Here is a 25447-nt window from a genome sequence, read left to right as displayed (position 1 = left end):
AAGCATAGATTGACACGAAGATGATTATTCCAGTAAGATGCTTTTCATGCGGTAAGGTTGTGGGAGATAAATGGGAAACATACCTTCAATATTTGGAAGAGGGAATGAGTGAAGGAGATGCCCTTGATAGATTGGGGCTAAAGAGATACTGTTGCAGAAGAATGGTTCTCACGCATGTGGATCTTATTGAGAAGTTTCTACGTTACAATCCTCTTGAGAAGAAGGATATTGATGACGAGAGATCGTACTAATTATCTGATGTACTATATAATCAACCTATGGATAAGTGGAAATTCTCGGTCGGTAGGTGTAGTTTTTCATAGTGAGGCGGTGAAGAGGTTGAGTAATTTTTACCAGAGTGTCACTTGGTAGGTCTCTTTAGCTGTATGTAGCTAATCATGTCATTTAGTCCAGAGAACATCGAGGTATACGAAGCGTTTTCCAGGTACGAATTCGATTCGAATAGAGAATACAAGGAGGGTCTTGAGGTAGTGTATCAGCAGTATTTGATGCTTGAAGGAGATAAAGACTCGGAAATAAAGAAGGATTTGGATGCAGGTAAATTAGACTCGGGTAAGATCAAGTCGGATATAAAAGAGCAGCTTACGACGCAGGCGAAGGTGTTTTTCTTCTGCAAACAGACTGGAAACATTCTTGATCTACAGGAATACCAAAAATGGGAGGAGACTAATCATGGTGGAAAGCCTCCTTACTCTCTTAACTATGAGCAGTTAGTAGATATGATAATGAACAATAAGCCGATTCCCGGGATAAAAACGATTCCGGATACTGTTCTAGATTCATCAAAATCCTCCAAGCATGTCTTGAGCGAACGGACCAAACCCTGGCAGTAGATAGAGGGAGGAAGGGAGATCCATCTATCTTTGTATCAATTTCATAGCGCGCGACACGGTTGAAAATGCGTGTTGATTTGAGTTTGTTTGTTTTTTCTTATTTGTACTCAATAATTGTTTAATTGTTCTTTTGTATCACGTGGATGAAGATGAGTAAAGCTCGCAGTTTACAGAGTATAATCTCGTACTCTGAGAAGTTATTTGATTCGGATCCCTCCGAGGAGTATGAGTACGATTTCGAGCGCGATGATCACTCTGTCCCGATTACTATTGATGAATCAGATACGCGTGAATTGAACGGTAATTTATCGCGTGGATTATTTGTGAAAGGCTTGAAGAAGGATATTAATGAACACAACAGTGATGATTCTGCTTCTGATCTTGATTATGTGCCGACAGAAGCTGACGACGATGATGATGACGATGAGTACTCCAACGAGAAGGACTTTGAGTATTTGAATTCTGATGGAGAGACTGCTGATTTGACCTATGAGAGTTATCACCCTGAAGGGTTTACTTCTCATGCCGAGGAGGTGGAAACAGAGACCGAAGAGATAGATGAAATCGATCAACTTGAACCCCCTGGCAGCGTCAAGACGCGTTTTTTACTCTACATGCTTAAATGTGCCCCACTCGTATTGGTGGTACTTTTCTTGGTTCTTCTATCTAACGTGTCTGCCAGTTTTCCAAGTCAAGGAACAGATTCTGGATACGTTCATCACAAATTATATCTATTAGAGAAACAGCTGAGTATACTGAGGCAGCAGCAGGATCGATTGATAGCTGGAGTTAGAGAGAATAAGGTTGTTTTGACCAATGGAACCGAAATAACTGATTATATCGAGCAGTTTCGATCCAATATCACTTCGATCGATGATAAAATTAGAAGATTGCAACAACAAGATACGACGATTACCGATAATGACATTGAGAGAATATGGAAGATACTGAAGGACAAACTAGATGATGAAACAAAGGAGAAGAAACCAACCGTTACTGTCATTAGGCCAGAAATTCAACCGAAGATGTCAAGTTCGGTTTCAGGTTCAAGTTCAGGTTTAGGTTTAGATTCAGATTCAGATTTAGATTCCTCGCCTGTGACATACCGTACTCAGAACTATGGCAGTCACGGTTTGAACAATGTGGCAAGTACGGCGCGAGTGCTCCCACAACTTACAAGCATGGCAAAAGTGAAAAGAGTGCGTACTAAAGTGATGGATCGAGTTCTTCACGGGTTTTCTGATTTTGCCAGCAGAAAGATCTGGAAGAAATCCAGTAGAAAGCCACTGATTGGGTTAAAAGGAATCAATTTAGGTGGGCAAGATAACAATCCTAACAACGTTCTTATAGAGGACCCAAGAAGATACTGGCAAGGGCTTGTAGAAGATCTGCCCCTCAGCTTCACGATGGCATTGAGGGAACCGGTGTGTCTTGTCGAAGTTGGAATTAGCCATCCCCGCTATAGGTACCTTATGAGCAGTGCTCCAAAATTTGTGGAATTGTTTGTCAAACCATCAAGGGATCTCAGCACGATTAGGCAACAAGTTGCTCGGTATTATAATCAGGATTTCCGTTCCGCCGTGCTGAGGTCAAGCTTTGCTAAGGTAGGCGAACTGACGTATGACATTGGTAGCAACCAACAGTATCAGAAATTCACAATACCCAAGGAAGTTAAATTAATTCTTATGGAATACCCGATAGAGAATGTGATGCTCGTGATTGACTCCAACTGGGGTCATTCAAACGTGACCGTACTAGACACTCTACGTCTCTTTGGACTGAATGAGGTCGATAGAAAGAGATCTTTTGGTGACAGAAGCACTGGAATGGAGACTGTGCCGGATTTGGGTAGAGATACCCCTATGGATAAGTAATGTAATAGTAATTAATGTATCAACTCCTTGATTCTAGTCATGCACTTAATGCTGCACACTCGGCCAATCTTTAAATCCTTTCGGCTCCCAAAGTTTTTCCTTCGCGAATCTCAGCAACGGACAGGGATTTTTTTTTTTACTCATATTTTCCCGATCTTTTTTCTTTATAAGGACGACTGTTTCGGTTCTCATCTTCTTTATCAGCTGCGTACTTCTCTTGTCAGTAATCAATCGATCAATCGAGCCTGTTCATGATGTCTTGTGTTATAATATCCTTGTTGGATACCGATCTATACAAGCTTACTATGCAAGCAGCAATTCATAATTGCTTTCCTGATGCACAGGTCACTTTCAATTACCACAACAGAACTCCCGAAAAGAAGCTTAATAAAAAGGCAATTGATTGGCTAAAGCAGCAGATTAAATTGTTGGGAGATTTGAAGTTCTCTGAGGAAGAAATCGAATATCTTCGGAAAGAAATCCCTTTTCTTCCTTCTCAGTATTATGATTGGCTCAAGACGTTACGATTGAGACCTAAAGACCAGGTGATAATGAACGATGACCCTGCTCAGTTCAGTATAAAAATATTGGGGAAATGGGACGAGGTAACTCTCTATGAGATCCCTTTGTTGTCTCTTGTGTCAGAAGCATATTTCCGATTTGTCGTTACCGGCTGGACGTTAGATGAACAGTTTGGAATAGCCAAGAAAAAGGCTCTTGAGCTTTGCCAGCACGACTGTGCATTCAGCGAATTTGGTGCTCGAAGGAGGCGTTCTTTGGAGACTCAAAAAGTTGTCATGGAAGGTCTCATCGCAGGTGCTAAAGAAGCAGGTAAAGAACACCTACTGTTGGGTACATCAGACGTTTATTTTGCAAAGATGTTTGGTCTCAAGCCAATGGGAACTATTGCTCATGAATGGATGATGGGAATTGGTGCTATAACTCAGGATTATGAAAATGCCAACAAGGACGCCATGGATTGCTGGCTAAGGACTGTGGGAAACAGCCATGCAGGCTTGGCTCTTACAGATACCTTTGGCACAGACGTATTTTTAAGGTGTTTCAAGCCTCCTTACTCTGATTATTACGTTGGTGTTCGCCAGGATTCTGGTGATCCACTGAAGTTCGCTGAAACGATTGCTCACCATTACCATGATGTCTTGAAATTACCGAGATTCTCAAAGTCAATCTGCTTCAGTGACTCTTTGAATGTTGATAAGTGTATAAAGTACAAGCAGAAGGCAGATCAAGTTGGAATGAAGTGTTCGTTTGGTATTGGTACCAATTTGACCAATGATTTTCCCGATTCCAAGCCAATGAACATTGTTATCAAAATCGACAGTGCCAACGGTAACCCTGCCATTAAGATCAGTGATAACCTAGGAAAAAATACAGGAGATCCGGAGACCGTGAAGAGAGTGAAGAAGCTCTTGGGATATGAGGAAGAGGACTGGTCCGAAGGAGACGAGAAACACAGATGGGACTAAAGTTACAGAACTACTGTCATTCTTTCGATCTTTTTTCTTTTAATTCTAAACTGCATTAAATAGTCAAAGTGGTGAAAAAAACAAAAATACAAAGTTAGTTGGAAAAGGGAAGGAAGGTAAATCAAAGTTAGTGATAGTGAATGACACTTGATCTAGAATTAAAGATAGAGAGGACAGTAATATGAAAGGCAACGGCAGGCTGCTGTTCAACGGAAGAAAAAAATCATAAAAGACGACGACTGGTAAGCGTGGAGGAAATCAGCAACATGGGAAGACCCTTGAGAAGAATCCCTTACCCGATTGGGATGAGAGTTGATCAGGTTGAATCTTGTGTTGCTGGGATGCTCTAACAGGCTCGCTAGTAGCATGAGGCTGCTGTTGGAGCACATCATGCTGGTCGTATTGAGAGAGCTGCTGCCGAAATTGCTGGCGGTTACTGTGACCAAGATCATTGATACGGCTATCGGGTAAGTTTGGAAGAGGCCTATCACCAGTACCATTTTGCTGGTGGTGGTGATATTGCTGACCTTGGTCCACCTGCTGGGTTTGCTGTTGAACCTGTTGTGGGGCAAGCGCCTGGTGCGAATGATGGTGTGGCTGTTGGTAATACGGTTGGTTTGATCTAGTTCTTCTCTGTTGGTGACGGTGAGGAGGATTCGGATGACCGTAGCCATGTAAATTAGGCTTTTTGTTGATGGAGTAATCCCAGCCACGGCCTCCATTCAAGTCCATCCAGTCGTAATGACCGTCTGCTGTTGTTCCAATGTCATCCAACACAGAAAGAAGCAATGAACGGTAACCATCGTAGTCAGGTTCCTCTTCAAATGGTAGGTCCCTAACACGACGTAAGTACTCGCCAAATTGAGTAGGAAGACCCTGGCAAAGGTCCGAAATGGCGGTAGTTCTCTTCTTCTCGCCAATCTTCTCGTATTTTTGCTTGTTGGTTGGTGCCTTGAGTCCTTGCCATGGCAATTGACCTCTGAGAAAGTAGAAGAAAACGTGACCCAGCGCCTCCATGTCGTCTCTACGGGACTGTTCTCTTCCCAAATGGGTGTTGACAGACATGTAACGGGCCGTACCACTTAATGACTTCTTTTCCCTGTAAGGAATGTGTTTCTTAGTTCTGGCATCTCTGTAACGCTTGGCCATACCAAAATCAACCATATGAACCATATTTTCGTCCGGCATACCACGACGTCCAATTAAAAAGTTGTCGGGTTTGATGTCTCTGTATATTAGATCATGTTCATGGACTCCTTGGATCAAGCTAATCATCTGAACCGCTATTTGGACCACGGTCTTGACGGAAAACTTTCGACTACACCAGTCGAACAAGTCTTCAAGCGAGGGGCCAAGTAAGTCAATAACCAAGATATTGTGTAGGCCTTCTTGGCCAAAGTAATAGGCAGTCGGAATACCTAGTACGCCTATTAGATGCATATATGTACGATACTCGTCTCTCAACTGAGGTGCCTCAGTCTTTCTTGGTTCAAACTTTATAGCCACAGGAATGCCATTAATTAGGTTTGTACCCTCAAAAATCACACCAAATGATCCTTCTCCGATCTTCTTGCCGATCTTGTAGTGTAGTCCGACAACTTGTCCTCCTCCTCCACTTGATTGTGACTGTGATGGTTGTTGTTGTTGCTGTTGCTGTTGCTGTTGCTGTTGCGTATGCTGCTGTGCTTGAACTTGTGCCTGTACCTGAGCCTGTGTCTGCGGTTGTCCCTGGACCTGCTGCGAGACCTGTTGTGGAGCCTGTAGTGGGACCTGTTGGACTTGCACTTGTTGTACTCCGGCTAGCTGCAGATTGCTGGTACTGTGATTCTGATGAGATGAAATGCGAGATGGTTGAGCAGGCGATTGGAAGCCAGCACCGTTGGCAACATTGACAACGTTACCAGTAACAGGAGTAACAGGGGAGGAAGGTATAACGACGGGACTCCCAGCAGCAACCTGTAAATTTGCTCGGGAAGACATGGTGACAATTAAGGAATGAACAGAAAACTCAAAGATCTGATAGAATTGAAAAGACTCAAAATACTAAAGATCCTTAGAGAACTGGAAAGAACTTCACCTAATGTCAATTTTGTTAAATTGCGTTATATTTTGCACTTTCGATGAAGGTGAAATCACGGCAGGAAATGCAAAACAAAACAAAACAAAATGAAACAAAGAGGTTGAATAACCGAAGTAAGTCAGAACAGAACGAAACAACAAAAAGAGTCAACAACTTAAAACAATCGTCTCGCTCGCTGCCTCCAGTTTTTTTCCGAATTCTTTTTGCTTGCCTTTAGCGCTGGGTCGATCTCTCGCTCACTTGAATATTCATGGCTGGCTGATGCCATTTTGAGAAAAAGGAAAAATTTTCCAGCCCGAGATTTTTCTAGGGGGGGGGGTACGAAAGAGGATTGGCGCTAGTTCATATCTCGTACAGAACCCCCAAAGTAGGAGAAGAATGGGAAGCGGAATCAGGGGAAGAAATGAGCATGGAGAAGTGAAAGTGAAAGTGAAAGTGGGAAGTGGAAATGTTCTTCTGTCATTTATATACATTCTGTATCCGTGCAATGTCTATGTGGTACTGAAGCTGATCCGTTATCTCTTTATGTGTCATGTGTGTTAAATAGCGTGCTATGTGGCACATGGTATTTATCACGTGCACAGTTTCACTTCATTTTCCATTTATTCTAAATATGGGAAATCCTTCCTGCCTTGTTGTTTGGAGAAGTAAAGAGTTGAAATGGGACTAATAAAGAATCAGAGACATAGTTCTATTGCTTGCTTAAAATGTCGAACAAAGAAGATAAAATGCAACTGTGACACTATCTTTCCATGTACCAATTGCAAAACAGAACGGCTCTGAGTGCACTCTGGCCGATTATAAAAAACGCTATAGACCTACATCCAACTATTTCATATCATCAGAAGCTAGGATTGATCAAATTCGAGTTTTAACGGAGAAACTGGATTGCAATAATTAGGAGATTGCGGACGATCCTCGATTCAGCTGCGTGGATCTGCCGATTCATCATGTTCTGATGATAATAATTTGGCTTGCAGATAAAATCTTATTGCAGGTATCTCGCAGAAATACCCAAGTCATACAATATCCAGAATAGATACGATGCAGAACCGATTTCCACTTATGGACCTTCTAGTATATTGGATTGTATTTCTTTCATCCAAATAACTCCTTTTTATCACCCTTTGTCTATGCACTCTGTTCTCCTGGTTCATCCATCTTGAGTGATAACTCGATCTAATTCCTATTTCTTCTATAAAGCCGCTAGATCGAACTTGCCAAATTACCTGAGCCATCCATATGTAACCTCCCTTCAAAGCTTTATCATGCTCGGACTGTATGATATATATAACAGTCGGAATAATACTGGATGGATGCTTTCACTATGAAAAAGAGTGGCAATTTTTGAAGCAAAGCGAGGTTAGAATTAATTTTACTGGTAGCAATAATCTCTGTGATACCAACAGAGCTCCTAATAATGGGGTCGAAGTTACGGGTCAAGGATATGAGGACGATCTTTGCAAGGATTTTTTCAGCCCTGGATCTGCTTCGCTTTCATTCTAGGCAGCAGTTTATGTGGCCCTCCGTTGTTTATGAGTTCCGCTTTTTTTGTTGATTTGGAGTCGCTGTTATTTTGATTCCAATAATGAAGAGCCGGATCGAGGATTTTCCGAAATTGCCGTTTTCGGATTTTTTTTATATTTTTTTCAGATTTCGTGACGTCAAGCAGGCTACATATCTGAGCTCATTTCGAGTGCATTTACAATCAGACTTTGCCTTAGTAATTCATAAGGGGCCATGAAATGAAGCTTGACGTCTAATCCAGAGGCGCATCGATATGTGCACGACATTATGTCATGCAATGTGGAAGTTTGTTGAGTCACTGATAAAGTTTTCACTATTTAAGGAACAAGATTCAACCAGCTTCAGGTATAGATCCATATATATAGTGAGGACACACCTAATAAAAGGTTGTATTTGACATCATTGTTCCGATCCAAATCTTGCATCGTATTCTGAATACTCGGCTTATCAGCACTATGTCTACCAACGGTCCTTTTACACTTTCTAAGGAGTCTACATTGAAGGAGATATTGGCTGCTAATAAAGCCAGTACAGAATCTCTCAAAACATCGAAGCCGGAAATTCTAGAGATTGCGGCCAAGGGACAGTCTCCACATACTTTATGGATAGGTTGTTCGGATTCGAGAGTGAATGAATGCACAACATTAGGTTGCTTTCCTGGTGAAGTATTCACACTTAGAAATATTGCTAATGTGGTGACGGCTGGAGATTTGTCCTGCATGAGCGCCATTCAATTCGCTATTGAGTCCCTTAAGGTAAAGAGGGTTGTTGTGTGTGGCCATACAGATTGTGGAGGAGTGTGGGGCAGTTTGGCGGACAGGAAAAGTGGAGGTCCGTTGGATAGCTGGTTACTTCCTATTCGGGAAATAAGATATGAGCATCTCGAGGAGCTCAATAAGATTGGCTCCGATCAGGAAAGAAACCGGAAATTAAGCGAATTAAACGTACTTCATTCTGTTGATGTGATTAGAAAGCATCCAAGCTTCGTGAAGGCTCATAGGGATGATAAAGTTGAGGTATATGGTGTAATATATGACGTTAAGACTGGGTTAATTAGAGAGCTCGTGTCACCAGAAGGGACTGCTTAAAGTGTTTGCATTAGAATAAAATAATTAATCATTGTTTGGCGCAATTGTGTAGACAAAGGTTTCCTTTCTGAAGCCGAATAGTGTATCCAAGATGAATCCGTGGTTGGTAGGTTGAGTCTTTTCGAGGTTAAATCCAAGACGCTTCAAGATGTGCTTTTCTGCTCCCTCGAAATTATAGACATCAATGTAACATTTGACGGTTCTGGACGTAACTAGCGGAAGATTCTTGATAGTGCATGTAATAAGATCGGTCAACACACCAGCCTGAATGTAGACTCTTCTAATGCCTAGACCAGTGATTCTATAAATTAAAGCATCATCGTTATCCTGGACAACCTGTTTTACAGCAAATGCAATTGGAGTGGATCTATAAACAATAATAACCGAATTTGTCTTGAAAAACTCAACCTTCTTCCTTTTGTCAGAGCAGAGTTTCTTCTTCTTATCATTGAGTGCTAATAACGAGTACTCTTTCATGTCCGCGCCAAAGTAATCCTTCTGTCTCTCTGGCACTCCTACACTTTCCTCCTTTAAGAAATTCGTCTGCAAAAATAGATTCACCCAAATAGTCACCATTCCTAATAGAACTACAGAAATCGTTTCCACCGCATTGTAACGGAAAGAGCTATTTAAAAGTAACTTGAACAGCCCGTTCTGAAATCCATTCTGAAATGTATAATCAGAGAAGTAGTCACCTAAACGATAGTAGGACACTAAGGAAGCCCATCCTATTATGATTGCAATGATTCCTTTAGCACCGAGCATCTTCTTGGTCAATTTGGACTTGCGGCTCAACAAGTAATCCATCTGTAAGTTCACTACTGCCTCCGCACAATTAGGAGTCACATAGCTAATTTCAAGCTTAGGAACTTCTTCAACAGGAAGAGACTCGTTCAATTTCGGGTCAATCTGTCCCTGTGATTGCATTTTAGGGGTGAGGAAAACAAAGGAATGCTTTCTTTCATAGGTATGTATACCATATATATATATATATATATATATGCATATGTATCACCTAAATTATTCCATGCGCGAATTAGGTATATGCCCACGTGACACTTTCCAAATATTAGTGCCAGGTAATGAACAATGGTCGAGCAGGCTTGATGTTACAATAGAGTTGTTCTTGCGTCAATCGACTCGTCGATACCGGCGCGATCGTTCTTTTCCTCATCATCTTCCAAACTCCTTGTATACAGATACCCTCTATTGTTCTTCTTACCATAGGTATGCAAAACTTTCGTAAGTCCAGTATAGTGGACGAATCTACACTACTTGACTTCTATAACCTTAAAACCCTTACACCAACCAGTTACAAGCACGATGCTGTTCTGCCTAAGGTGATCATCGATCCCTCCATTAACGATCTCGATGAAATTCCGAAAGAAACAGTTTACCAATTGTTGTCGGATGGAGGAGATGCTCAGGAGGAGCCCAATAAGTCAATTAGAGATAGCAAACAACAACGAAATTTGAAGGATCCATTGGGCTTTAAAGAGTCTGTGTTGGATGAACTAATTGATAAGGACGTGATAGATGACTCGAGAGATCCCAAGAGCCTTAAGTACTTGATTGGATCCAAGTCGTTCAACACTGCTCTTTTTCTAAGTACGCTTCATGGAGATAAATCTGCGAAAGAATTGATGCAAAGTATCAGGTATTTGGAGGCAGATATCGAGTCTAAGAAGCCTCTGCTACAGCGATTAATTGCCGCAAACTTCACCAAGACTTTGTATACCAAGAATTCCCTGAGCAAGGTGTTTGGGGAATTTTCTAAAAGCGAATTTCCCAAGGAAATGGACACCTTGAAACAGGCGTTGTCAGCATCGTCAAGTGCATCCAATCAGATGTTGAATCCCTTATTACTACAGATATCCAAGGAAAGGGAGGTGAAAGATGCCTTGAATTCAATCAAGAAAAACAGGTTGTTACTCAATTTGCCAGCCAAATTGCAACAACTTATCAGGGAGAAGGATTTCTATTCCATTCTTACGGAGTACAAACGAGGACAAAGCTTCTATAAAAACAGTAAGAAAGCAGACCCTTACAACCCGTTGTTGGATAAAGTGTGGACGAAAGTCTGTGAAATTATCAGTGAATACAAAAAGGGGCTCTGGGAGAGTTTGGGCAGAACTCGTATTGAGAACGTTAAACTCAGCATAGAGGCTAGCGGTTCTGCTGTTCCCGGTACGAGCAAATTTGGCGAGGACAGCTTTGTTACTCTAATTACCAGAATCATGGAGCTTGGTGCAGATGAGAATCCAATTATTGAATTTATCAACTTACAGTTCGACTATATCTCCAAAGATATCGATAATGGGCTCAGTAAAGTGCAGTATTCTCGATTGTTGAAGTCTCGTGAATCCATATTCAACGTATATATTGGAACTACGGTTGATAACAAGTCAAAGCAAAAAGTACCGTATCAGGATGATCTCTCCACTATCGCTTTGAAGTTTGTTTACATGCAATTAACCCAGAATCAGCTTCCAGATCTACAACTAAATGGTGATGTGGAATCCTATGATCTACCTATGGTGATTGAGTTGTGGGGCTTTCTCACCTCCTATATTAACGAGATAACTGACGATGTGGTCACCAACAAGATTTTGAAGTTCTTCTCTGTTGTTCAGTTCTTTGTTAACGAATTTCCACGTCGATTCGGACCACATATGCAGGCTAGTTTTGCCGAGTTTGAGGAATACGAAAAGAGGAAAATGAATGAATTCTTCGAGGCCTTGATAGCCAAAGTTTGTACACGGTTTCTTTTTATATTTGAGGCCACCAATAAAGATTTAATGGCCTCAATTGCTAACGGTGATACGAATTTGTCTCAAGTGGAGCTCACCTCCAGATCGAAGGATATCAATTCTCAAGACTCGTTTGGATTTATACCTCCGCATGCTAACGTGGTATCTGTACTTTATTTCTGCTATGAGCTTCAGAAAAAGATTGCCATTACTTTGCAGAAATTGAAGAATCATACTGGTGTGCTCACCTCTGGTACTGCCGCTGCTGCCGCTGTGGATAAGACCATTAAATCGATCAACTTTAGTGTGGTTACTGGTGTTCTTTGCACTATGAACTGCGACATTAAAAAACTCTCTTACATCGAAAATTGGACATTGTCAACATCTTTCGAAGGTTGCACCAAGTTACCTGAGTTTCTTCTAAATTATTACTCCATGTTCATTGAAAAGTTAAGCGGGTTGACTTTTTCAAAGATCGACACTGCTTTGTTCAAGATTATCCAGTCTCAATTTTTACGGTCTTTTGATCTTTTGGTTGAGAATCAATTGAAAGCCGTCATCTCGAAGTCAAATGAAGATTCCTCGATGAAGGACTTTTACTTTATAACGACTCTCAGCAACTTGTCTACTCTGGAGCTCGAAGTGATTCCTAAAATCATTCAGCAATTTGACAAGCAGTTTGGTGCATCTCTTGCTTCTTCTGAGTTGAAAGTTTACGCCTCTCTGGAGAACTTTGAAGTTATTGTGTACGACGAATATCTTAAGGGCTACAAAAGCTCTTTGAGATCGATAATAGGTAATGGAGTGAGATCTACCAACTGGTACCAGATGGAAATAAATAGAAAGGTGCACAGAGTGATCTATGTGTCTGATTTCATCTTAAAGGCCATCAATTTTGTCAATACTATCAAGTCCAGACTTCTCAAACTGAAGTCCAATAATAACTACATAGTGAGAGTGGAGCTGGATCTTGATAACTATCTGATCACTAAGCTCATCGATTTCTTAAAAGAGATTCGTCAGTTCAACGCCGATGGCCTTGTGCAGATCTGCGTAGACTTGCAATTCTTGTGTAAGATTTTTAGAAGTCTGAAGCAGTCCGGTTTGAGAAATGAGATTCATTTGTCAAAATTAGAAGATGTTTCCTCCCGATTTATGAAAAAGAAAGGAACGGACTTTATGTCATTTGTTCTGTCAAGTGTTGAAGAGAATCTGCTCCAGAATAAAGCACAGATAGACTGCTTTCTTGGATTATAAAGCTTTAAGTAACAAACATATATCCTGCACTATAGGCAGGAAAATCAATTAATCAATTAATTAATAGTACATGAGATATTAGTAAAGTTAACTTCAGCTATCGTTAAGGATGCTGTCTGCAAGAGCAGTCAATTCGTCCACCTTCTTCTTCCTGTTGTTGTCCGCTTGGGAATTGTCCTCTTCAGAGTAAGGCAGGTAAAACCTTCCTGTAGATATAGGTGAGGAAGTCGTAGAGAGTAAAGAGATATTTCTCAACTCATTTGTCGAGTTCGAAGTTGTCAACCAAGAAGTATTCGATGCCTCTTCACGCCTCTTTCTTTTGAGTCTGATTCTGAACATCGACTTGCCGGTTTCAGAAAGTTGTGATTTGATGTAATGCACCCTCTTCTTATCATATCTCCTTCTTCTTTCCTGTGAGGCTAATCTGTCCCCCCCTTTCATTAAGCCAATCAAAGACTGTCCATTGGATGATCTTGAAGCTTCATCTATCGTAGTACTCTGCAACCTAGTAGACTCTTCTTCAGCCCGCTGTAGATCTAGTTCCTTGGAATGGCATCTTCCCAGCATATCAAAAATCGCCGAAGAAAATTGCCTCTTGGTTCCGACATACTGCAACGCAAACAACGTCGAAAGATTGACAACTTCGATAGTAACGTCATGAACATCAGTGCTGTAACTATCAAGTTTCAAGTACTCTATCACCTCAGAATCGGTAAAATTAAAGTCTGTGCAGTCAAAAAACGTAACAAGAACTGAAGTATAGTATCCTTTGTTGTACTTCCGCAAATACTCTAGGACCTTCGCAACAACCTTACCATCAGCCTCCAAGGATTCTTTGAGATTGTATTTATCCGTATGCCGATTTGCCTCCAGTGTTCCAACTTGTATTACAACAAAGTCAACACGTCTGAAATCGGTTTTAGGATCAAATGAATCCGAAAGCGAATGGATTTTTAGTGCTGTTTTCGAGCTCTTCCATTCGGCGGTTAGTTCGTCTTCGCTTCCAATTTGCTTCAATCCAAGCTTATTGGCTATCCATTTAGATGTAGAAGCATTCCAATTTCTAGCGATGGTAAGCATTCTCATTTGGGATAGTTGTATTTGGCTCTTCTCAAGTAGCAAAGAAATATCGATAGGTCCAGTGGGATCTTTGGGTGTGTAAAACCCCGTCCGGGGAGCCCTGAGTGAGGCAATTAGAGGAGTTGTCACGTTGTTACGGAACGTGTCAACTTCGATCAATCTCTCGTTCTTTTCCTTGTTTTTGATACTGCTTCGTCTAGCAGCATGTATCAGCCTCTGAACTGCCCACAACTTTAATTTCTTCTCCCGGAAACCTTGTGCTCTCACTTTAAGAGCAAAAAGATAAATTTGCTCTCGCATAAAAGCGCTGTAGAGCTCCTCGGTGAGCTGGCCAACTAATTGCTCTCTGTGATTCTGTTGGACCTCTGTGGCATTTTTAATAGCCCTCTCAACAAGTTGAGGAGTGATCTTTGAGATCATGTGATGAATAGTATCGTCTACCACTTCTTTGGCAGCTGTATCAAATTCAGGAAGCCCCAGGAGCTTCCGCTTTGGTAGAGAAACAGGTGGATTCGGCTCCTTTGAAGGTGCAGCAGGTAATCTTAGCGGCTTGACTGGCGTTTGTGCGAGCGACTGTGGTATTGATGCATTCTCTGTAATCTGAAATGGCTGTTGTATTGGCTTTGGAGGCCGAGACTTCTGTAAAGATGGGCTTGAAAATTCTAACTTCGGCCTAGTACTATTGAACAAGCTACCAGGATTGAATGGCGTTGCACTGCCATGTGCAAGCGTTCCACCAAAAAGGGATGAAGCTGATTGCTCTTGAGATGGCTGTGGATCAAACGATGGTACCGTGCTCCTTGGAGGCTCAGTAGTAATTCCAAACGCATCTGGTTGTTTTTTAATCGCTTTAATAACAGCCTGAGGAATGCTAACGTGAGAAGCACCTTTAAGAACATCTGCAATAATTCTGCTGCCCTCTTTACCCTCACGAAAACTTTCACGTGCCACTTCTTCCAAGTGCTTCGCACTCGCAAGGTTCAAAGCATAGTTCGGTAGTCCAGAATTGACAATATCTTTGTATGAACTGCCGTGACTGATGTCATTGATACGGATAGTATAGGGCTGAGCCTGTGAATGTTTGAAGGCCGTGTTAAAAGCGGATACCTCAACTCTTGGAATGTTTTCTGAGTCATGAATCACCGGTAACGAGTACAACTTGCAAGTCTTCAAAAACTCTTCAAGTGTATCAAAACCCAAATCCGCAACCAATATCCTGGCATCGGGCAGACTCTTTGACTTCGAATGCAAGGATCTTGACATAATCTTCAAAGCATTGTACCTGACCTCATTAAAGTGAATTTCAGACATGCAGGCAAGTAGAAAAGGTGTCTCACCATTAAGAGCTGCTTCAAAGAACTGAGTATAAAGGTTCAAATTACCTATGCCACGAAGAATTAAGCCCCTAAGCATTAAAGCTCTCTGAAGAATTGGCGCAGAAATGATTGATTCTGGTAATTGCTGCAAATTTCTATCCAACTCGGTATCATCAACCTTTGAGATTAGCTCATAAGCCCTGAATTCCGGCTCGTTGGGACAAAATCCACCACGTGATCTCACATCTTTATACATGTAAGTTAGAGTCTGCATGGAGTTATTAAATTGTTCTAACTCTTGTTGCTGTTGATAATCAGGATCATGAGCACCCGCCATCACATGAAGTGATAATATATGTATCCTGCAGATCTTCTCATGACAGTCAATGGACTCAATTCCAGAGTAATTGTTCTGGAATGTAAAATCTTGCCTGATGGACCGAGTTCTGTCCCAAATAAATGACTGTGAATCGGGCATCTTTAGTAGTAAATTGTCTATAATATAGTCCAAAGTCTTGGAAAGAATATGGGGAGCTCTAACGTCACTCGGAAGTGGGGGAGGCTGGCCAGAGGGTCTCATAAACGTCTTGATAGCATAATGCCTAGAAATTCTACCGGTCATGGAGTCCTTTTCCCACTTCGATACCTGGTTTTTATACTGTCTCTCGACTCTTTCAAAGGTAGGGCACATATCTAAACAACTTCCACGGAAAGAAATAGCGGCATCTAAAGATTTCTTGGCGTTCTCTTTGTCCACCAAATTTAAGCTCTCCATCATCTGCCTCTCCTTCTTTCTATCATCCTGAAATTCCTGAAACAACATTTGTGGATCACCTTCAAATTCTGACTCGCGTGCTGCAAGCATTTCCTGGTTCTTTCGGTCCCATTCATTTGGCACAAAACTTGTGCTTTCGAACAACGTCTGGCCTGGAAGAAGATACTTGGGAGTGATTCTTGGCACATGGTTGATTTTCTGATACCCGAATTGATCCGGAAACAGTAAAAGTGCACCCACAAATTGCGACGCAAAGCGGTTTGTCTTCTTTGTAGGATTGGCAGACTTCTCAGGGCTCGAAGACGACGAATGAGGGTTAGAAACAATCGCAACTGGTTGTTTCTGCTGTTCTTCGGATGTATTATGCTTTAAATTAGACTTCTTGGAAAAGCTTTTTCCCTTTCCATTTTTATTGAATGGCCTCATATTGGATTTCCTGTTTGGTTTGTCATTACTGATGACATGCTTCTGTTCAGACTGTCTTGTCTCTCCTACTCTTCGCTTGTTATTCTTATTATTGCTTTCCTTCCTTCCACTCTGAAATGAATTCACTGAACTAAAGTTTCCGCTAGCCGATGGGCCAACAGTGTTCATAATAAATAGTAAAGGAATCACAAGAAAAAATGAACAGTGTGATATCCATAGATCATACAAGAGAAGAGTATATATAACTTTTACAATTAGTTAGGAAATTGAATTTTTATTGGTGTATGGATGTTGTTGCGTATTATCAAGGATTTTACTTAGTTAGTCGTACAACTTCTTCTTTGTATAAATCACTCCCATCTCCTTTGTCATATCAAATTCCGAAATGTTCGTCTCGACTAATCCTGTTTCTGCAACATATTCTGCCCAGTGGTTAATTAACTCATTCAGTTTTTCTGGACGGGACTGAGAAAGATCGTGCATTTCAGCTGGATCCTTAGAAAGGTCGAATAGCTGCCATACTCCTGGACCGTAAGGTTTAGGAATGAATAGAGCTTTCAGTTGACCCTTTCTAATTGCTAGTTGAGAGAACAACTCCCATCCGGTTACAGTGTCTTCGGAGTGAACTTGGTTAGACTTCCCGATTAGAAAAGGTAGCCATGATTTTCCTCTTACTTCGACTATTTCCCTTCCATGATACGGAGATTCTGGATGACAAACACCTGCGATGTCCAAAATAGTTGGTAAGATATCCATAACAGTAACAAATTCATGTTTAATGTCAGGTTTTTTGATTAAAGCCGGGTAGTGAACCACCAAAGGGCATCTAATTCCTCCTTCACTAGCCCACATCTTGTACATGTAAGAAGGAGCCGTGGCAGCTTGTGCCCATTCATCTGAATACCATACAAATGAATCCTTCTTACCTAGATTTTTGAAGCTATTGTTGTAATATTTCTTCAAGGCATCACTGAAATTCTGGCTTTTTAATGGCATGGCCTCCATCAGCATACCTTCTGCGCCATTATCGGACATGAAAAGAATAAATGTGTTATCGTATTCGTCTTTCTTCTTCAACTCCGTGATTACCCTGCCAATGTTATAATCCATTCTATCGACCATTGCAGCATAAATCTCCATTATTTTACTTTGAGTTTTCTTTTCCTTTTCTGGTAAGTTCTCCCAGGAGTCCTGTCTTTGGGTCCAGACTGAGTGTGGTTCTATGCCGTCTGGTATAATTCCACGTTTGGTGGCATTCGCAATTCTTGAAGACCTTAGAATCCGTGGTCCGTTATCATAGACGCCTGCATACTTCTCAATTAATTCTGGAGGTGCCTGGTATGGCCAATGAGGTGCTGTAAATGTAAGCAATCCCAAAAATGGTCGATCATTCCTTACTTTATCATTTAGCTTTTCCAAAAACTTATCAGTGAAGTAATCGGAACTGTAATAATCATCCGGAAGTCCTGATGGATCTATCTTATGGCCATCCTCTTCAAACAATGGAGCCATAAAATTTGAAAACTCGCCTGTCTTTTCGTCCCTAGGGAAATACTTATAGTGGTTTCCTGCTCCTGGTAACAACGTAAAGCTTTTCTCAAAGCCTCTTGCAGAAGGCCAGTACTTTGGTAGAAGGCCAAGATGCCATTTTCCTGAAAGAAAGGTGAAGTATCCAGAGTCATGAAGAATCTCCGATAAAGCTGCCACCTTATAGTTTAAGGATCCCTCATATCCCGGTTTACCTTTGAAAGCCTGTGGAAAATTTCTAGCAAATTCAGCCATTTGACCTAGACCAGCTATATGGTTATCGGTTCCAGATAGAAGCATCGATCTGGTGGGAGAACATGCAGATGCAGTATGGAAATCTGTGAATCTTAGTCCTTCTTCGGCAAGCTTCTCAAGATTAGGTGTGTCAATTTCACCTCCAAAGGGTGCAGTGTCGGTGAAGCCGAGATCGTCGGCCACAATGATGATGAAATTTGGTTTGAGCATTTTGATTCAATGGATGGCTTTGCAATTACCAGCCAAGTCATTTACCAGGCATCCGTAGTTCTATATATATTATGATTGGGGTGTCAATCGAACCACCACATTTTAAGCCGCACGTTCAAGTCACGTGAAATGGACTGTGCTATTCTGCAACCTTTTAATTACTTCCATTTTTTATCTCTTTTTATTTCTCTTTTAAGAGTGAATGTTATAAAGTGAATGTTATAAATAAAGCTCAATGTGCAAATCGAAAGTTGAGCCTTCTATTGCCACTATCTTTAGTGGTTAAAATGTATGTCTCTCTTTCCCCTGAAGTCATTGAATTCCATACTTTTTCTCTTTTCCTATTGGTAAAAACGTAGAATAGCTTAGTACCAACTAGAATGGGGATCATCGCAAAGGCCAAACCAAAAAGAACTGTATTTCCCCTGTGATAAAAAGGTTTGTCGTTAGTTCTGTAGATGTTGGATGCAACAATGGATCCAGCTTGAACAAACATGTTGTAAAGTGAAGCAGAAACAGTTCTTGTTTTAACGCCTTGAGAGTTTCGAGAACATGCAGAAACCATCATTGCATGGATGTATGGAGTGGCTAAAATCATAATAAGAATAATGTATGTGGGCCATTTTTCATAAAATGAGCCATTCCACCATCTTAAAACGCCAATTAATGGAATAGCCCAAAGTGGTTGTAAAAGTGCAACGTTGAAAATTGACTTCACTCTCTCACTGAACCAAGTCACTGATAATAGTAAAATGACTTTAAGAATGTAATAAGGTATTGCCAATAAATTGACATTAAAAGTGGAATATCCCATACTTTTCAAAACCAATGTTAGGTAAGCATCCAAGGTTCCTGCTGGAATGTATGCAACAAGACCTATCAAATAAATAGGCCAGAGATAATAATCACTTATGGCATCAAAAAACATTCTAAACGTCAATCCTTGTCTATTCATCATGGTTCCTTTCAAGGGATCATCCCTTAAAATCTTATTAACAACTATCTTCTCTTCTCTTTCGTTGAGATATCCTTTCTTGTTCCAAGGTCTTTTTGTTTGGACAGCAGATGGAACCATGAGAAAGAAGGAGCTAATACCGATAACCAAAGTGAAAAGTCCCTCAATCAGGAATAACCATGACCATCCTGCCAATCCACCAGTACCTCTCATGTGAAAGATTGCATAGGCCAAAAGAGAGGAGAAAACCTGAGTAAGAGACAATGTGGTCCAGAACCAGGATAGACGAATACTTAATTCTGATCCAGTATAGAAATAAGAGAGCCAGATAACCTCATCAGGTATAAAACCCCCCTCTAAGAGACCCATCAATGCACGAGTAATATAAAATCCGGTAGCACTTCTCATGCCGCACTGGCTTATACTGACAAGTGACCAACAAACCATCTGTATAGGGATCCAAATATCGCAACCTAATTTCTTGGAGATTAACTGAGACGGAAGCTCTGCAGAAAGGAAACAAAGATAGAAAATAGTGCTACCAGTATTGTACTGGTTGGTACTCATTCCCAAATCATCTAGCATGTTATCGGCCACAGCTTGGGATAGATTACCACGATCGATCTGCAATGCAACAAACATGATACAAGCCAAAAAAGCAACTCTTATGTCTAGTTTTCTTCTCAATTTATCTTGTTCTTTCTTCGTCCAAACAAAATAGGGATCAAATCTTCCTCTACACTCATACTTTGTCTTTTCATAGATATCTCTATAATAATCTGCCACTTTGGGTTTAAGAAAAGGATTTTCGTTCTTTTCATCTTGCAAAAACTTCTCGGAATCTAGATTTAGTTGAATTTCCGAATCAGATGACAACTCTCCGGAGCCTGATATAGAGTAGGTCCGGGAAGAGGTAGATGTCTGCCTGTTCTTATTTGGAGAAGCATCAATTTCCTCGGTTATTTCTTTGAAATTGTTTTTAGACGAACCCATTTTAAAGATATGATTAATATTATTTCAGTATGGGGAAAAGATGAACTTGTCACTGTCTTTATATACAAATAGTGGATTCGTAGAAGCACATTCGACTTGCTTCATATCCACAATTTAGTGAATCAAATATAGAATATGAAGATGTAATCTTTGAACTGCTACCTAGATAAGGTTTAACTTGAACTGTTAAAGAAAGCCTCACTATCAACTAAGTGGTGTAAAAGAGAGCCTCACATTCTCCATCTGGAATGGCAAATCCATACTAAGCAATGTGTCAAATTGTGTTTATGCTACTGCTGTTACTGCTGTTGGAAAAAAAGAAAGCACAAATCACAGCAGGTTCTTTAACAATGGGCCGCTATAACCTGGCTGTCTCCACATCTATCACATGTTCGTTTATCCAATTATATGTCAATTTTGGGTAGTTTTTTTGCATGATAACTGAGTGCCACCATTTCCTAATCGGGTAGCTTAATCAAATTTTATTTTTCTGCATCCTGGTATTAATGCATCTCTTTTTGCAAAAAAAGCATTTCGGCATTTGAAAGATTGGACCAAGTGTTAGACGTTGTACTAATTGATCACCGACAAAAAGAGTAGAACTATCTAACCTCCGCGCCTGGGCCTTCGGTGATTTCCTTTTTCCAGCCTCAATTGGAGCATAACTGCCTTCTTTTCTTCAAGCTCCACTCATAAATATTAACACCACCTTAATTCTTCTCTTCATATTTTTTTTCTTCCCAGCATAGTAGTTGTTTATTCGTTCTCTATCCGTTGAAGTCTCCTTATTATTACTCAGCCTTTGGCGCAGTAGTTTGTGGCTGATGAGAGATTTCTAGGAGGCTGAGGAATTTTTTTTTTTTTTTTTTTGGTTGTCTCTCTACTTATCTGCTTCTCTCTTGTATCAAGATTGTTCTTTGGTTGATATTAAATACAAGCAGGACTGATTCTTTCCTTCTTTGCGGTTGGTTCGAATTAAAGCTTTTTTCTATCCTCCTTCGGTTTTTCCGAGCTCAATTGTATCATTCTGTCTCGATACCTCAGATAACGTAATCACAGATTATCATATTTGATTTGAAGTTCTATTTTCCTTTCGGCCCTATATTAAGATTTTCGGCTTAATTATCTTACAAAATCCAATCCGACTATATTGACACTATTGACTTTGTCTCTCTTTTCATTTTCTCGTACGTTGATACGTCCTACGCTCATTTCAGCATTGTTATTCATTCTCTATACCTTCCCCTATAGTTGTTCACTAATAGTTATCCTACGATGAGAAACACTACTTCGAGACATCGCCAATTCCCTCAATTCAAAATTTCAGGTTCCTCCAAGTCAGTGCTCAATATTATCATAGTATTGGGTCTTTGTATGCTTGCTCTAATAGGCTTTAGTTTCCAAAGCCAGATGGAAGGATCCGACTCGGCATCTTGTCGGGGTGTTTATATGTCTCCCGCGTATGCGCGGGTTTATGGATTTGATGAGACACATACACAGTATGCATCCAAATACTCATTATATTTGTACAGAGAGCAGAACAAGGATCCTCTGCCGAGGAATAAAGACGATGATGATGACGATGAGAATAATCGCTCCCTACATTTGACGGGAACTCCGGTGCTTTTCATTCCTGGAAATGCGGGAAGTTATAAACAAGTGCGATCCATTGCTGCTGAAGCTGCATCTGTCTTCTATGATCAAAAAGAAAGAATCAAACGGCTCAATTCAAATGTGACGAGCCTTGATTTCTTTTCTGCTGACTTCAATGGTGACTTCACTGCATTTCATGGTCAAACTATGATGGATCAGTCTGAGTATTTGAATGATGCCGTTAAATTTATTCTATCCTTATATCAGGATAACCCCACTCCTGCACGTTCAGTCATTCTCTTAGCTCATTCAATGGGTGGTATTGTGGCGAGGGTTATGTTAAGTCTTCCTAACCACCTCGAAGGTTCTGTTAATACAATACTAACCCTTGCGGCTCCTCACTCTGCTCCTCCAGCTACTTTTGATGGTAAATTGCTTCGTGTTTTCAAGAAGACCGATGATTTCTGGCGTAATGAGTTCTCCAAATCGGGAGGACGGCTTGAGAATGTCACCATAGTGTCCATAACTGGCGGTATACTCGACAATATGCTTCCTGCAGACTATACGACTCTTACGGGTCTTGTTCCAGAGACAAATGGACTAGCGGTTACTACAACTGGAATTCCTGGTGTTTGGACCCCTATAGATCATTTAGCTATTGTTTGGTGTGACCAACTACGGCGTGTGGTGGCGCAATCCTTGCTTGAAGTGACCGACAGATCTATGATCGGGTATAGTATAGAGCATAGAATGGATATTTTCCGAAGGAACTTTGTCACCGGTGTGTCGGCTGATTCTTTGGCTTCTTCTTCAAAGACCTTTGGTCTTAAGATTGATGTCAATCGGTTAAGCCATTCAATGCGTGAGCGCAGTTTTCAATTCCCAAATATCAGGAAGAAGAGAGACTCTGCTTCCCCTGGCATTCATATGTTTCATGTACCACGCGATGACCAATCACATGCTAAGTTTAGTTACATTAGTTCTCTGAAACCTACTCCGATCGAGGAGCTTTCTGTCGGGTCTGCTCCAGCTATTCTTCTTTGTAGAACTGTTCCTGCCGCCGCAATCAATTCTGGTAAATTTGCTGCTGTTCTCGACTATACCTCCGACTCTACCAGTCAATTTGTTCAATTAGAATGCGTGGACCTCCATAATTCGGTCCAGATGATCCCACGGTCTTATCCTGGTACTGCATCTATGGAAGCATCATCTCTCGGCGGATCAGAGCAGCCTTTCTATTCATTGGAACTTTCTCCGGAGTATCTTGAAGGATTTAGCAGCGTTGTTATTGTTGAATCTGGCATAATTATTGACTCAAAGGACTTTGTCCTTGCGGATATGGAACTACAAGAAAGTTCGCAGGTCTCTTTGGGTGAAGCCAGTCTCTGGAAGTTGCTTTCACGTGGTTATGATTTAACCTTGCCTTCGCATAGGCCTCTTGTCGTTGATATTGATGTGCCATGTGCAAGGTCGAGTCTTTTGACCTACAATTTTGACATTAGATATCAGAAATCATCATCAGAAAGGTTCTCACCTCTGATTCGTCAGAAAATAGGTGACGAAGTTAAATGGCATATAGACCTTGCGCATAATCCCAATGTGGTCAGCCGTACTATGGGTGTTCCTCCTTTCTGTCCTTATAAAAAGTCTTCCCATCTTCAGCTTAAGTTGTATGCCGATACATTTGCTAGCGATCAGATTATGGATATCTATCTATCCGTTGATTGGTTTAAATCGCTTCGCAACCTAGTTCTTCGCTACAGACTGTCAATAGTAGGACTACCTGTGTTTGTCACCTGCCTCGTATTATTTTTACAATTGGCAGCTTACATAGACTATGGATACTACCCTTCTTTCGGTGAAGGACTTCTCAAGTTTTGTTCGCGTAAGATCATGGGGCCATTGGTTTTGATCTTTTGTATTTTACCATCTTTCACTTCTCATTCATTCTTCAAAAGGCTTTTCGGATGGTTGGACCCTATACCTACGGCGAACGAACAGCTCTTCCAAAAAATCGGTGGGTCTGATGTTCGCAATAACGAATACTTCTTGGGAATAGGTGAAGGTGCACTTTGGTTCCTTGGACCATTATCTTTGGTGATAGCTACATCTTCGGTAGGTACTCTCCACCTAATAGTATCTTCCATTTGCCAGTTGGTAGTCTTTGTGTCAAAGAAATTGAGCTTTGTGTTTCACGGAGTTCCAATTTATACCGGTTCAGTTGCTGGAAATCGTCGCAGGACCATCGCTGTGATTCTTCTCATGACATTGGTTCTCGTCTATCTTCCCTATCAGTTTGCCTTTGTGGTATGTTTCTTCACACAATCTTTTGTTGTCTTGAAATCATGCATTCAGTCGGCTAGTTCTCAAGCAGTCAAGCAGAATTCACCCCAGAAATCTGAAAAAGTTACGTCAACAGCTTTATTATCATCATCATCGTCATCGTCATCGTCATCGACAACGTCATTTTCATTATTGCCTCCTTCGGCTTCTTCTTTATCATCTAGTTCAACCACTGTACCTTGTCACCGTGTGCTGAAAAGTTTTGACAACTACAAAAACTTTAACTTTTCGCTCCTTCTGCTCATGACATGGATTCTCCCTATCAACATTCCGATATTGATGGTATGGGTGCATAATTTCTCGTTGAAATGGGCCACACCGTTCTCATCTCATCATAACTTTTTGGCAGTGTTACCCATTGTTCTTCTAGTTCAGTTAGGTAACGCTGGTTATATGTTTTCGAAGCCATCATGGAAGATTTCCGTCATTGGGACGAAGTTGCTCGTTGCATATGTTGCAATATATGCATTGATGTTCAGTACAAGGCATCTTTTCTGGCTCCATCACCTGTTCAATCTCATGTGCAGTTGGTTCCTCGTTCTTATTTTAGAAGACAGGTTCCTAGGAAAACTCAATCACTATACAACGCCGGATAAAGCTGTTACCACAACATCTAAATTGCACTAATCATTGCTATATGCTCTTTATTTCTTTCTTTCTACCCATGTATCCCTTAATATTTAAGTAAGTTAAACTTACCTCTTTGAACTGCTTTATGTCCAAGTCCTTGAGTGTAGTATCAGGCTTCAGTTCTTGGGGCAGATTAGTTTTCTCTAGGATCCAGTTCTCGTCCTTAGTCATCTCGTTGAAAATGTCGTCATCTGCAGAGATCATGATCTTGAAATCTGGAGCAGAGTTAGACGATTGACCGTCTGGTAGTGCCGAGAGTTGGGTTATTACCGAGTATAAAAAACTCTGTAAGGAAGAGTAAAGCTGTGCTTCGTTGAAAGAGTCTTCAAATTGAACGGGTAACTTCTGTTTGAGGTACTCGAATAGAATGGAATTGGTAAAGCTAAAGGCATAGGTTTCGATCTTCTGTGCAGACGATGACGTCGAA

General features: G+C 40.9%; 11 protein-coding genes across 11 annotated transcripts; 6 read left to right on the top strand and 5 right to left on the bottom strand.

Moving 5' to 3' along the window:
- Positions 1–20: 20 nt before the first annotated feature.
- On the top strand, positions 21–251 carry RPB10 (DNA-directed RNA Polymerase II subunit L; the record flags this gene model as incomplete). The annotated part of the gene is made up of 1 exon (XM_038923522.1): positions 21–251. The coding sequence occupies one exon, from the start codon at positions 21–23 to the stop codon at positions 249–251; it is 231 nt and encodes a 76-aa protein (XP_038779450.1).
- A 147-nt stretch (positions 252–398) lies between these two features.
- FOA43_003270 (uncharacterized protein) lies at positions 399–854 on the top strand (the record flags this gene model as incomplete). The annotated part of the gene is made up of 1 exon (XM_038923521.1): positions 399–854. One exon carries the CDS (start codon positions 399–401, stop codon positions 852–854), a length of 456 nt encoding a protein of 151 aa, XP_038779449.1.
- Positions 855–1003: 149 nt separating this feature from the next.
- On the top strand, positions 1004–2728 carry FOA43_003269 (uncharacterized protein; the record flags this gene model as incomplete). Its single annotated transcript, XM_038923520.1, has 1 exon — positions 1004–2728. One exon carries the CDS (start codon positions 1004–1006, stop codon positions 2726–2728), a length of 1725 nt encoding a protein of 574 aa, XP_038779448.1.
- A 305-nt stretch (positions 2729–3033) lies between these two features.
- FOA43_003268 (uncharacterized protein) lies at positions 3034–4215 on the top strand (the record flags this gene model as incomplete). The annotated part of the gene is made up of 1 exon (XM_038923519.1): positions 3034–4215. The coding sequence occupies one exon, from the start codon at positions 3034–3036 to the stop codon at positions 4213–4215; it is 1182 nt and encodes a 393-aa protein (XP_038779447.1).
- Positions 4216–4473: 258 nt separating this feature from the next.
- Positions 4474–6195, bottom strand: FOA43_003267 (uncharacterized protein; the record flags this gene model as incomplete). The annotated part of the gene is made up of 1 exon (XM_038923518.1): positions 4474–6195. The coding sequence occupies one exon, from the start codon at positions 6193–6195 to the stop codon at positions 4474–4476; it is 1722 nt and encodes a 573-aa protein (XP_038779446.1).
- Positions 6196–8277: 2082 nt separating this feature from the next.
- FOA43_003266 (uncharacterized protein) lies at positions 8278–8910 on the top strand (the record flags this gene model as incomplete). The annotated part of the gene is made up of 1 exon (XM_038923517.1): positions 8278–8910. The coding sequence occupies one exon, from the start codon at positions 8278–8280 to the stop codon at positions 8908–8910; it is 633 nt and encodes a 210-aa protein (XP_038779445.1).
- A 24-nt stretch (positions 8911–8934) lies between these two features.
- Positions 8935–9837, bottom strand: FOA43_003265 (uncharacterized protein; the record flags this gene model as incomplete). Its single annotated transcript, XM_038923516.1, has 1 exon — positions 8935–9837. The coding sequence occupies one exon, from the start codon at positions 9835–9837 to the stop codon at positions 8935–8937; it is 903 nt and encodes a 300-aa protein (XP_038779444.1).
- A 3173-nt stretch (positions 9838–13010) lies between these two features.
- FOA43_003264 (uncharacterized protein) lies at positions 13011–16682 on the bottom strand (the record flags this gene model as incomplete). Its single annotated transcript, XM_038923515.1, has 1 exon — positions 13011–16682. One exon carries the CDS (start codon positions 16680–16682, stop codon positions 13011–13013), a length of 3672 nt encoding a protein of 1223 aa, XP_038779443.1.
- Positions 16683–16835: 153 nt separating this feature from the next.
- Positions 16836–18674, bottom strand: FOA43_003263 (uncharacterized protein; the record flags this gene model as incomplete). The annotated part of the gene is made up of 2 exons (XM_038923514.1): positions 16836–18410; positions 18669–18674. 2 exons carry the CDS (start codon positions 18672–18674, stop codon positions 16836–16838), a joined length of 1581 nt encoding a protein of 526 aa, XP_038779442.1.
- Positions 18675–18738: 64 nt separating this feature from the next.
- Positions 18739–20454, bottom strand: FOA43_003262 (uncharacterized protein; the record flags this gene model as incomplete). The annotated part of the gene is made up of 2 exons (XM_038923513.1): positions 18739–20426; positions 20451–20454. The coding sequence occupies 2 exons, from the start codon at positions 20452–20454 to the stop codon at positions 18739–18741; spliced, it is 1692 nt and encodes a 563-aa protein (XP_038779441.1).
- A 1462-nt stretch (positions 20455–21916) lies between these two features.
- Positions 21917–25017, top strand: FOA43_003261 (uncharacterized protein; the record flags this gene model as incomplete). The annotated part of the gene is made up of 2 exons (XM_038923512.1): positions 21917–21924; positions 21987–25017. 2 exons carry the CDS (start codon positions 21917–21919, stop codon positions 25015–25017), a joined length of 3039 nt encoding a protein of 1012 aa, XP_038779440.1.
- Positions 25018–25447: the final 430 nt, after the last annotated feature.

Source organism: Brettanomyces nanus, chromosome 4, assembly GCF_011074865.1.
Source record: "Brettanomyces nanus chromosome 4, complete sequence".
In the NCBI taxonomy this organism is placed as follows: Eukaryota; Fungi; Ascomycota; class Pichiomycetes; order Pichiales; family Pichiaceae; genus Brettanomyces; species Brettanomyces nanus.
This window is presented reverse-complemented; position numbering and strand designations above follow the sequence as displayed.